General features: G+C 41.9%; 1 protein-coding gene across 1 annotated transcript; it reads left to right on the top strand.

Annotated features, from left to right (window-relative positions):
- Positions 1 to 1,814: 1,814 nt before the first annotated feature.
- Positions 1,815 to 11,874, top strand: MRPL45 (mitochondrial ribosomal protein L45). Its single transcript, XM_073681121.1, has 8 exons — positions 1,815 to 1,942; positions 2,709 to 2,907; positions 3,838 to 3,955; positions 5,509 to 5,607; positions 8,403 to 8,451; positions 8,536 to 8,685; positions 11,326 to 11,496; positions 11,582 to 11,874. Exons 1-8 carry the CDS (start codon positions 1,901 to 1,903, stop codon positions 11,678 to 11,680), a joined length of 927 nt encoding a protein of 308 aa, XP_073537222.1. The 5' UTR covers positions 1,815 to 1,900; the 3' UTR covers positions 11,681 to 11,874.
- Positions 11,875 to 13,053: the final 1,179 nt, after the last annotated feature.

The following is a 13,053-nucleotide window of genomic DNA, read 5'->3' as shown; positions in this document are numbered from 1 at the left end:
CTTGCACAAAGGCGGAGGTAGCGGTCCTACTGCTGGGTTGTTGCCCTCCTACTGCCCCCTCCACGTCTCCTGGTGTACTGGCCTGTCTTCTGGTAGCGCCTCCAGCCTCTGGACACTACGCTGACTGACACAGCAAACCTTCTTGCCACAGCTCGCATTGATGTGCCAGCCTGGATGAGCTGCACTACCTGAGCAACTTCTGTGGGTTGTAGAGTCCGTCTCATGCTACCACGAGTGTGAAAGCACAACCAACATTCAAAAGTGACCAAAACATCGGACAGAAAGCATTGGTACTGAGATGTAGTCTGTGGTCCCCACCTGCAGAACCACGCCTTTATTGAGTGTGTCTTGATAATTGCCAATAATTTCCATCTATTGTCTATTCCATTTGCACAACAGCATGTGAAATTGACTGGACAGTTTGATTTCACAGAAGTTTGATTTACTTGGAGTTATATTCTGTTGTTTAAGGGTATGTGCCCACGTAGCGTTTTTCAAGCGTATATGCTGCCGAATTTCCACAGCGTAAACGCTTGTGAAACGCTATGTAATCCGCCCCCCATGGTCCCCAAGGGGATTCCGCAAGTTCAATGCCCATGCTGCTGATTTTTCCGCAGCGTTTTTGATGCACAGAAAAATCCGCAGCATGTCAATTAATTTTGCGTTTCCGCAAGCAGAATTGCCTTTGCAATGCAATAAAAAAACGCAAGGCAATTCCGCATGTGGAAATCGCGTGAAAAACACACGATAAACGTGTGCTGAAATCCGCATGCGTTTATCCGGGAGAGGACATGCAGAAAATTTCTGCTTCATTTCCGCAACGTGGGCACATAGCCTAAGGCTATGTGCCCACGTTGCATTTATGAAGCAGAAAATTTCTGCTGCATAAATGCAAGTCCTCTCCCGGAAAAACGCATGCGGAATTCCGCACGCGTTTATCGCGCTTTTTTCGCGCGTTTATCACGCGTTTTCCACATGCGGAATTGCCTTGCGTTTTTTATGCATTGAACAAAGGCAATTCTGCTTGCGGAAACGCAAAATTAAATGACATGCTGCGGATTTTTGAACGCAGCATAAGGCTGTGTGCCCACGTAGCATTTTTCAAGCGTTTTTGATGCGGAATTTCCGCAGCGTAAACGCTTGAAAAACGCTTGGTAACACGCACCCCATGGTCCCCAATGGGATTCCGCAAGTTCTATGCACATGCTGCGGATTTTTCCGCAGCGTTTATGCTGCGTTCAAAAATCCGCAGCATGTCATTTAATTTTGCGTTTCCGCAAGCAGAATTGCCTTTGTTCAATGCATAAAAAACGCAAGGCAATTCCGCATGTGGAAAACGCGTGATAAACGCGCGAAAAACGCGCGATAAACGCGTGCGGAATTCCGCATGCGTTTTTCCGGGAGAGGACTTGCATTTATGCAGCAGAAATTTTCTGCTTCATAAATGCAACGTGGGCACATAGCCTTAACGCTGCGGAAAAATCCGCAGCATGTGCATAGAAGTTGCGTAAACCCATTGGGGATCATGGGGTGCGTGTTACCAAGCGTTTTTCAAGCGTTTACGCTGCGGAAATTCCGCATCAAAAACGCTTGAAAAATGCTACGTGGGCACACAGCCTAAGTGTTCCCTTTATTTTTTTGAGCAGTGTAGATGATAGATATATAATATATACATATTAATCTCATTATCTGTATATCCATTATCTATCTATCTCACAACTGTCTATCTATCTCGCTATATCTTTCCGTCTGTCTAATCTTTCTTATTACATAGAAGCCGCCATTCACTCTCCCGCTCTGTTGCTATTGGTCGGCTTTAAGCCCCGCCCACACAGCTGCTCTCGGTGACAGCTCTTGTCATGTGACCGTGCAGCGTCCCAGCCTTCTGTGCGAGCGCAACATGGCGTCCTCCATGAGGGTTGTTAGGGCGCTGGGAGAACCTGTAAGTGCCGTCGGAGAGGTCACAATTAAAAAGTGGTATACGGTCCTGGGAGTTGTTACAGGAGCATGGCGGGTGGGGGGACGGGACTGTGTTCTGCCATTGTTAGATGAGCACCCCAGGCTTATCCTCCTGTCATGAAACTTTAGGACTCAGAGCGCCTGGACATAGAGAACATACTGCTGGACCTTGTAGTTCTATCACAGCTGTATGGCTGCCCATCAGTTAGGGAGCCACTACTCCTAGTATGCCATCATAGGCTGGGAGTAGTAGGTTGGAGGTGGCCACTACCATGACGCAGTGTGGGCAATCCTCTGCCAGCTACAGACACTGGCAATGTATCAGGGCATGTAAACTTCCTCCTCAGGCGGGTGACTCGCAGAGGAGTGTGCAGACCGGGTATCATTGTGATCTCTTCCCTGTCAGGTCTGTGAGGGCACACGGGCCTTGCTCAGGGGCGCCCGGTATGTGGGGCTCCAGTTTATCCGCCAATAGAGGCTCTTGTTCTGTCCGACCCGCGCCAGAGATGGAGGATCATACATTCAAAAGACCTCCATGTAATATTACAATTACATCCCCAGTGTGTGGCCAGCAGGAGCTGATCACCGGGGGTTTCTGAAGCCAATCCCAGAGCAGTCACCAGACCCAGATGCTGATTTCAGTATTAGGAGGGGTTCACTTAATAATTTCATTTTTATTCTATTTTATAGAGTATATACATTGGACCATTTATTAACTTGACTCCAGTGTCCTCCTTTTTACCTTGTAGGGATTTGCTGCCATTCTCAGTCCTTCCCGGTTGATTTCACCTCTTACCATTATAACAATAAGGACCAAGAAGAGAATGTATAAGCCCCCATATTTGGCAAATAAGCTTTCTGTAGATGAGATGATGAAGAAAGCTAAGGCTGCTGGAATAGTAATGCCTCATGAAAATTTGGAGCGACCAATTAATATCTCCTGCACAGGTAAGGACCCTCAGTGCAGTTTACTGAAAACGATTTTCTACTTCTAGAAAAGTGGACCTCAAACAATTCCTGTGATGTAAAATAACAAAGATAGATAGTTCTCGCCCTCCCCCACCCCAGTGCCGGCTTCCTGTCACTTCTGTGGTGGTGACATCACGTTTGCAGCGGAACACTGAGCTCATGCTGTCTACATTGACGGAGCTACTCATCTCAGTGATTAGCTGCAGCCGTGATGTGTCTGCTGTAGCAAAAACAGAGAAACCAGAACAGCGGCAGGGAGCTAGAGCAATGGAGGACGAGTACTATCTGTTTTTAGTTTACACTGAAGGAATCGTTTGGGGTCTACTTTTTTAAAATCCCATTTAAAGTGGTTGCTTCACAAAAGACAACTGCTATCACATAGGAGTTGCGTCAACCAGATTTTATAGGAGAATGTTATGTTTGACCAGTTAATTTAAATGCTGCAACCTGTTCTTGAAAAATCTAGTGTTCCATACTTTATGTAATACATATATGGCTTGAGTCAGACACTTTTCTAACCTTCTGGCTAATGGAGTGAGCCCTGAGTTGGGATTCTTACAAACAAAATTATTTTTTAGGTGACTTTCTTTAAAATACAAGTCACGTGAGTACACCAAAGCTGTGTCCTTGGTGACCACAGTATTAGGAAAATTATTGACATTAGCTTGTTATTACATCTGCAGGATATAGCATTACTTTATGATAGATGGGTGCCCACCCTCATGGACCCCTGTCTTTCCTGACTAGGATGAAACCGCTGCATTGATTCAGCGAAGGACCACAATTGTGGGTTAATCCCTTGGGACCTTGATTTTTTGAAATATTGGAAGTCACATCTGTATTTTGGCAATATGAGAACACCATTTTAGAATAATGCTTTCTTTCATTGTGCTCCTCTTTTGCTCATAGCTGGAATACTTGATGCATATGTGCCCCCAGAAGGTGATGCCCGTCTGTCCACTCTTTCCAAGGATGGCTTGAAGCAGAGAACAGAGCAACTGAAACAGACCGCGGCCTCTCAGTTGGCGTATGTGTTGACCGTAAAATTATGGCGTAGTTTTTTTTATTTCCTGCCGTTTACTAGTATGAAAATACCCCCTTTGACAATACCCGCCTCTCTTTTTCTGATCTTTCTCTTGTAATTCAGTTGCTTCATTTTATGTTTTGAGATTACAACTAATTGTATATGGTATGTAGGGCCCAGTTCATACTTATTGTGCTGGATTCTTCTAGAACACCTAGGTTTTAGAATAGATGCTGGCTTTTCCTTATGTTATATTCATCATTGCCACAAATTGTTCACAATTATGAGCAGCTATCAAACATAATATCCCCTTTCTGACACATGATGTCCTGTTACATCATGTCAGGTCCTTGTCTTTGATACGAGCTCTGGGGCTGCGCTTACATCATTGCCAGCAGATAATGGATGTAAAACATAGCCAGGATCTGCCTCTAACAGCAGCGGGTGGAGCCAAACTCTGCCCACTGCTATTAACCACGTAAAAGCCGCTGTCAATATTTTGACAGCGGCATTTAAAACGCAAAGACCTGGGGACGTGCCATTTCATTCACCCGTCATCCCCCGTCCCCAACCAGCGACGCACCATTGGGTTGCCGTGACAGCTGGGGTCTGCTGAAGACCCTCGTGCCTTTCATGACTGTGTGCATATGAAAACCAGCTTGTGACTGGTGTTAATAGTAGAATGTTATTTTTTCTATATGTGATATTGGACGATTGCAGGTTCAAGTCCCATAAGGGAACAATTAAATAAAAACTTATAAAAGTTAAAATAATCCACCTTTTCTTTTACCTTTTAAAAATAAAGAAATTTAAAAAATATATGTGGTATTTCTGTGTCCATAACATTCTGATCTACCAAAATATAGAAAATGATTGGTTTAATCAGGAAACGCCGTAATGAGAGAAAAAAAAATCAACTCCAGAATTTTTTTTTTTTTTTTGTCACTGCAACTCTGCAAAAAAATGCAATAAGAAGTGATCAAAACATTGTAGTGATACCAATTTTAGGTAGATACAAACGACAGGCCACCGCGACAAAGAATACAATCTTTCACACTGCTCCATCAACCAAATGAAACCGTTACATGTCGTGGAGAACAGCGTCAAATTTTCAATTATCTTTTTCACCACTTAAAGCGTCAAACTAGACAAGTTTTGGTATCTCTGTAATTGTACTGACCTGGGCAATCATGTGCACATGTCGTTTTTCCCACACACTGAATACTGTAACTACAAAACCCCAAAAAAACAATTGCAGATTTTGATTTTGATTTTCTGTTTTTCCAGTACATTGCATGGTAAAATGAATGGTGCTATTTAAAACTACAACTTGTTTTTTGTTTTGTTTTTTTTTGTTTGTTTGTTTTTTTTTACAAAACAAGCTCTCATACAGCTATATCAGCAGAAAAATAAAATAGTTATGGCTCTGGCAAGAAAGGAAGGAAAAAAATTAAAGCGTAAAAGTAAAAAATCACCATGTTGGGAAGGGGTTAACAGCTTGCCACTAACTGAATTATTAACATAAATGATTATATTTTTTTATTTCTTTTCTATAGGATTCGAAAGATCAAAAACCATGACGAGGATTTTAGCACCAAGACCTTTCCAGAGAAAGCTCAGGAAATCTTCATGGAAGCGCACAACTGTCTGACACAGTGAGTACCTTTGCCTTTGTATACGCCTGATAATGTCTGCTGCGGAGAGTGTGAGATGATTCAGATTCTTCTGGATCTATTGTATGTCTCATATTTTTATATAATAAAGTAGTGGAGTTTCGGCTTGATGTTGTTTCCATCTTTAGAACCAGAGAATAAATGATAACTTGCTGATCGTGTCCGATTTTTGGGACTGCTACCAATCCCAAAAATGGGATTCTGAATTACATAGTTTGTAAAGCCGAATAAAGACTTGCGTCCATCAAGTTCGACCTGTAAGTTCTGTAGTTGCTAAAGTTGATCCAGAGGAGGGCAAAAACCCCAAATGATTTAGCCAATCTTCACCTGAGGAAAAATTCCCTCCCGACTCTGAAACCAGCAGTCAGAATAAATCCCTGTATCAACCTACTATTTTATTCTATTTTTAAGTATATGCAGAAATCTGCCTGGTATCTAGAAAAGCATCCAGTCCCCGCTTGAACTGGTGTAGTGAATCTGACATTACCGTCTCCTCACTCAGTGAATTCCATATTCTCACTGCTCTTACCGTAAAGAACCCCTTCCTATGCTGGTGCTGAAACCTTTTCTCTTCCAGTCTTAGTGAGTGCCCTCTTGTTACCGTAATACCCCTCCTTTTGAACAAATCCCGGGCAAGGTCTCTATACTGTCCCCTAACATATTTGTACACATTTATTATGTCCCCCCTCAACCTTCTCTTTTCCAGGCTGAATAGTCCTAGTTTTGCCAACCTCTCTGGGTATTGCAGTCCCTCCATTCCCTTTATTAATTTTGTTGCCCTCCTTTGTACCTTTTCAAGCTCATTTATATCCTTTCTATATATTGGGGCCCATAACTGAGCACAGTATTCCAAGTGTGGTCTGACCAATTGCCTTAAAGGAAGTGCTGCCCAGGCATGTGCCCCACCATTCATTTATTCTCTATTTATTTTTTTCTGCTAGGAAAAAGATGAACTCTGTACTGTATCTCCAGCAGTCCCATAGAAAATGAATGGTTTGGTGGTGCACATGTCCGGCCACTGCTCCATTCAGTTAAGGTATTTCAGAACCCTGTGCTTTGGATTGGTTGGGGTCCCAGTGGTCAGACCCGAATACCGTTTTATCACCTATCCGGTAGTTGGGTGATAACTTCTGCTTTAGTTTAATAAATGACCAGCGCTCATTCCCAGGTCACACAGCTTAAAGGCAAATGTGGGTATCTGTAAACCACACCAATAAAAATGCTGAAATCCAATACATGTGTTACTACACTCTTAAGCTCATGTAAACCAGTTACAGCCAGCTACTCATTTTAGAAAAGCAAGTCGACAACACTCAAGAAATCAATGTTAAAGCTCTTGCTTAACACCAGCAGTACAGATAAAAATTATACCTGCAATAAATTATTATGGTGGCTGTAAATAAGTGCTCTTAACTGGTAAATGAAAGTAGAGAAGTGCCTCCAATTTAGTTCCTTTTTACTGTTCTTCAAAAGGCTGTAATATTGTAGCCCATAGTTTCCTTGCTTAACCCCTCTCCAACATGGCCAATTTCCATTCTTATGTTTTTTTATTTTTTCTGAGCGCTCTTCCAAGAACCATAACTTTTTTATTTTTCTGACCACATAGACATATGAGGGCTTGTTTTTTGAGGGAAGAATTGTACTTTTGAATAACACCATTAATTTTACTACATAATGTACTGGAAAACGGAAAACAAAAATCCAAGTGCAGTGAAATTGCTGAAAAAAAACACTGCGAAATTCTGTTGTTGTTTTTTTAACTGTTTTTTTACAGCGTACAGTGTGTGGTAAAAATGACCTGGCATTATGATTCTCCTCATCCATATAGTTATGGTGAGGCCAAATTTTAGTCGATTTATTTTTGTAGTATTTTAGCGGTAACTATTTTTTTTAATGTAAATTAACATTTTTGATTGTATTACCATATTCCCAGACTCATAATGTTTTCATTTTTCTGTCGATGGAGCTGTGTGAGGACTCATTTTTTGTGTGGGTGTAGACAACGTTTTTATTGATATCATTTTGAAATAGATCTGACATTTTGATCACCCCTTGCAGTATTATTTTTTGCGGTGAGCCCCCCCCCCCCCCCCCCCCCAAAAAAAAAAAAGTTTTGGAGTTTTTCATTTTTTTTTCTGTTTACGGTGTATGCCAGTTTAATATATTTTAGTTTTTGATCAGACTATTATAGACACGGCAATATCACATATGCATATTTTTTCAAAGCATTTTTTTATATTTATTTTTAATGGGGTAAAAGTGGGGGGGAGGGTGACTTGAACTTTTTTTTTTTCATGTTTGATGTTGCCGACGGCGCATAGAATGTTGCACCCCCATTCCTGCGCGCGGTAGAAGCTTAAAAGCTTCTGGCAGAGATTGCTGTTAGATGAAGGTGATCGGACGGGCTCAACCCATGAGCCTGTTAAATACAGCTGCTCCTGACTTATGCCATACATGTATGGCAAATGCCGGGAAGGGATTACAAGACTAGGATGAGGGCGCTCCAGACAATGGCATCTCCCTGTTTTTCAGAATACATTTTCAGCGCTACATGGTAATATAATCTTCTCCTATTGAAACTCTTGACAACCACACAACAATCCTATGCATTTTGGAAAATTTTGTTTTTCTTCATCAGGTGAAAACTTCTAAAGAATAACCTGTCATTATTGATGCCATTGCTAATGGAAGGGGGTTGTGAGACTTCTGTACCTCATTTTTTACAGCATAATATAGTGGGAAGTTGGACTAAAATTGAAATCTTTGTACTATTTCAGGTTTAATCGCCATAAGTTACACTTACTGGTTACCGAGCGCTGCTATCCGGTAAGTAATGAATTCTTGTGTGTGCCTAGTGTGTATGAAATTTTTTACCAGGTTTTTCTTACTTTTTTAATTTTTGTATTGTAGGAGATGGTGCGGGGTAACAGGTATCGTACAATACGCTGGTCTTTTGTGGAGTCCTTAGAGCCACCCAGAATTGTGCAGGTTCGGTGTCCAGAAATGGTTACAAAAGGGAACCTGTATGGCCAAGTAACTGTCCGTATGCACAGCAAACAGGTGAGGACAGAAAACAGCCATTCATAGATAAACTTTTATTCCAGAGTACATGGTCTTATGATATCACAAACTCTCCTCTTTCTTGATAGTTTATTATAGGAGACCTCTAGATTACAGCTGGCCATGCACAAAATGATCGTTTGTCCTCAGCCTTCCCTGTAATGGGTGGCTTGATCTATTGTTATTTAAAGGGGCTGTCCAAAATATACTTATTAATGACCAGTCCTTAGGATAGACCATTAATATCAGATTGGCGAGGGTCTGGCATTTCCACTGATCAACTGTTTGCAACTTCTGCTGAGACCGAATGTACATGTTGTATAGAATTACAACAGAGACAAACTGCTATACCACACCCAGCCCATGGACAAGAGTGGCGTTGTTTCTTGTAAACAATGATATGTAGTGTTGTGCGAATGTGCTCGGATAAGGAATTATCCGAGAACACTCAGGTCCTAACTGAGTATCTTTGGCGTACTTGAAAAATATGTTTGCGTCGCCGCAGCTGTTAGATAGCAGCAACACATGCCGAGATTGACGGTTTGTCAGTCAATCCCATGCAGCTATTCATGGCTGAAATGAGAATAGCTGTCTATATGGCCAGCTGTAGGTGGTAAGGATTATGGAAACAGCCGAGCTGGCTGTGCTCTGCTGATGTAATAAATTTTATTCACATCTATGGCTTAGTATACCACTGTCAGCTTGGCCCTTTCTTTAATCCTATGCGCCCCTCCACATACAGATGCATATCACTAAATTAGAATATCATGAAAAGGTTAATTTATTTCAGTTCTTCAATACAAAAAGTGAAACTCATATATTATATAGACTCATTACAAACAGAGTGATCTATTTCAAGTGTTTTTCTGTTAATGTTGATGATTATAGCTTACAGCCAATGAAAACACAAAAGTCATTATCTCAGTAAATTAGAATAATTAACAAAAAACATCACATCTGCAAAGGCTTCCTAAGCGTTTAAAAAGGTCCCTTAGTCTGTTTCAGTAGGCTCCACAATCATGGTGAAAACTGCTGACTTGACAGGTGTCAAGAAGGCAGTCATTGACACACTCCACAAGGAGGGTAAGCCACAAAAAGTCATTGCTAAAGAAGCTGGCTATTCAGTGTGTTGTATCCAAGCATATTAAAGTTGTCCGTTACTTTTTTTAAATTGCCCAATGTATTCAGCATGTGGGCATAAGTATATTTGTAAATACCTTGTGTTGCTGATAGCGCCGCTCACAGGCATTATCGGTGGGCGCTCACAGGCATCACGTGACCCCGCGCTGATGTCACGACAAGTGAGGCATGACTCAGCGCTGGGGTCCCCGCGGTGGACCCAGCAGCCACCGGTGGAACGCGGAAGAGGGACCCTCGACTGCAGCCTGGACTTGTCGTGACGTCAGCGCCAGCTGCAGCCGGCGATCACGTGATGCCTAAGAGCAGCCGATAGCGCCGCTCACAGGCATTATCTGCAACACAAGGTATTTTCAAAGATACGTATGCCCATATGCTGAATACATTGGGCAACTTAAAGTACCGGACAACCCCTTTAATGGAAAGTTGAGTGGAGGGAAAAATTGTGGTAGAAAAGGGTGCACAAGCAACCGGGATAACTGCTGCCTTGAAAGGATTGTTAAGAAAAGGCCATTCAAAAATTTGGGGGAGATTCACAAGGAGTGGACTGCTGCTGGAGTCATTGCTTCAAGAGCCACCACACACAGACGTATTCAGGACATGGGCTACAAGTGTCGCATTCCTTGTGTCAAGCCATTCATGACCAATAGACAACGCCAGAAGCATCTTACCTGGGCCAAGGAGAAAAAGACCTGGACTGTTGCTCAGTGGTCCAAGGTGTTTTCAGATGAAAGTAAATTTTGCATTTCATTTGGAAATCAAGGTTCCAGAGTCTGGAGGAAGAGTGGAGAGGCCATAATCCAAGTTGCTGAAGGTCTACTGTGAAGTTTCCACAATCAGTGATAGTTTGGGGAGCCAATACTTGGTTTAAAAACAACAGTATCACTGTGCTTGATTGGCCAGCAAACTCGCCTGACCTTAACCCCAGAGAGAATCTATGGGGTTTTGTCAAGAGGAAGATGAGACACCAGACCCAACAATACAGATGAGCTGAAGGCTGCTATCAAAGCAACCTAGGCTTCCATAACACCTCAGCAGTGCCACAGGCTGATCGCCTCCATGCCACGCCGCATTGATGCAGTAATTGATGGAAAAGGAGCCCCGACCAAGTATTGAGTGCATTTACTGAACATACATTTCAGTAGGCCAACATTATGGATTTTAAAAACATTTTTCAAGCTGTTATAAAGTATTCTAATTTACTGAGATAATGACTTTTGTGTTTTCATTGGCTGTAAGCCATAATCATCAACGTTAACAGAAATAAACACTTGACATAGATCACACTGTTTGTAATGACTCTATATAATGCGTTTCACTTTTTGTATTGAAGAACTGAAATAAATGAACTTTTTCATGATATTCTAATTTAGTGAGAGGCACCTGTAGATGGTTATTCCAATCTCAGCCAAGAATGACTACATTGTGAATACTCCTTTTAATGGATACATTGGGTCATTCTTTTTGTGCCTTGTAAGTACTGTGTGTCTCAATTACCTACAGACCTTAGTCATCTACGATCGCTTTGGTCGGGTGGAATGTGGCAGTGAAGAGCCTCGAGATGTTCTGGAGTACTTGGTATTTGAGCGTCACTTGGTGAATCCATATGGGTCATGGAGGTTGCATGGCAAGATAGTTCCTTCCTGGGCGCCATCTAAAGAGCCCATTGTAAAGGTCAGTAGAGTCAGACCATTGTTAAGCTCATGTTCCTGGAACCATTGCTATATCACATTTACCCTTTGCCTGTTTGTCTTCATAGACTGTAATGTTACCAGGTCCAGTATTACAGCCCTGGCAGGAGCTTGAAGATGTAGCTGTGGAGAAACAGGAACTCGTACCAAAACAGTGGTATAAATAAGACACCTGCACCTTGATGACATAAGCATTGAAGCCATCACAGAGATGTAAGCACTTCTTTCATCTACAAAGGACAATATTACAGCAGCCCCTTAGCCAGTATAAAATATACTGCTTGTAAAATCCATGCTATGAACAATAAGTATATAAGCCTTGGTATCTGCAACATTTGTAATAAAGTAATTTTGGAGTTATTTTGAGATTTATGTCCAGATTCTTGGTATATGTGTTTTATATACAATCTCAAAGTCACTGGGTTATAATAGTGCAAGATGCTTTGAGAACATTATTTAATAAGGAGCAGTTAATTTGAATGACATATTATTGTATACAGCTAATACAACGCTTCTCCAGTCTTACCACTTTTTTTCAAAGGAATGTCATTAGGAAAATGCTGGCCTAGTACAATTCGTATTGCTTCACTAACAAAATCACATTCTGATCTCACCTCTCCTGACCTTCAAATATACGGATATTTACTTTTTTATCTTTGATCTCCCAGAACAACTAGTTTGCCAACTTATGAATACTTATATCATTCTGTATGTGCCTGGGCAGTTTCTTCTATTTCACACTCATTTTCCATATGAGTTAAAAGGAATCATTTAAGTAGGTTTTTACTATTTATTCTGAGACTAGCATAATGTAGGGGCAGAGATCCTGATTACTGTGTTGTCACTTGCTCAGCAGATTGCCCTAGTTACAATACAATCAGTTTTATCAGCCGGAGATTATTACTAGAGGACTAGGTGTCACATGCCTGGTAGTCCTGCTAATCTGATTTGACTGGCTCTCCTGGGGCTCGCATGACTTTTATGCTATGCGATCCCAGTGGCTGCTTCACTCTCCTCTCCTACGGACTTTGACATCTGGAAGAAGTCAGAGTCAGGGCTGCTTTCTCGCCTCCTCTGGATCTCAATCATGTCCGAAGGTGGGGTTAGTGTAGCAGCCGTTGTTTGGCCCAAAGGGGTCGCGTGACATAACGATGTCACACGAGGCCCAGGAGAAGCCGGTGCTGGAACGGCTCCAACTCTGATTAGAATTTGATCAGAGTGTGATCATAGTGTGCTCCAATTTTCTCGAACGATGAGAAGATGGAGAAAAAAATTTCTCCATTCTATCAGTGCACAGAAGTCGGGCTACGCTCAAACGGTCAGAGTGCAGTTTGAGGTTTCCACACACTCTTTGACTTGCATGGCTGAGTGCGATCCAAACATAGGATGAAACTTGGGCATGCAGCAATTCTTTTCTCAGGATGTCTTTCTCTGAGGCCCCATAAAATAATATTGGTCCGTGTGCGATCCAATGTTTTGTCAGCTCCCACTCGGACTGAAAATACACTCTTCTGCAGTTGCCCTTAGGGTGATCTTTATC

This window comes from Phyllobates terribilis, unplaced genomic scaffold (assembly GCF_046119375.1).
Source record: "Phyllobates terribilis strain yellow unplaced genomic scaffold, ASM4611937v1 Scaffold_5__5_contigs__length_657084704, whole genome shotgun sequence".
Taxonomy (NCBI): domain Eukaryota; kingdom Metazoa; phylum Chordata; class Amphibia; order Anura; family Dendrobatidae; genus Phyllobates; species Phyllobates terribilis.
Note: the sequence above shows the minus strand (reverse complement) of the source record. Positions and strands in the feature narration are given on the sequence as shown.

Coding starts and splice junctions, on each gene's coding strand:
- MRPL45 (XM_073681121.1), top strand. CDS start 1,901: ATGGCGTCCTCCATGAGGGTTGTTAGGGCGCTGGGAGAACCT. Junction 8,452..8,535: donor TTACCGAGCGCTGCTATCCG/GTAAGTAATGAA, acceptor TTTGTATTGTAG/GAGATGGTGCGGGGTAACAG. Junction 11,497..11,581: donor CTAAAGAGCCCATTGTAAAG/GTCAGTAGAGTC, acceptor TTGTCTTCATAG/ACTGTAATGTTACCAGGTCC.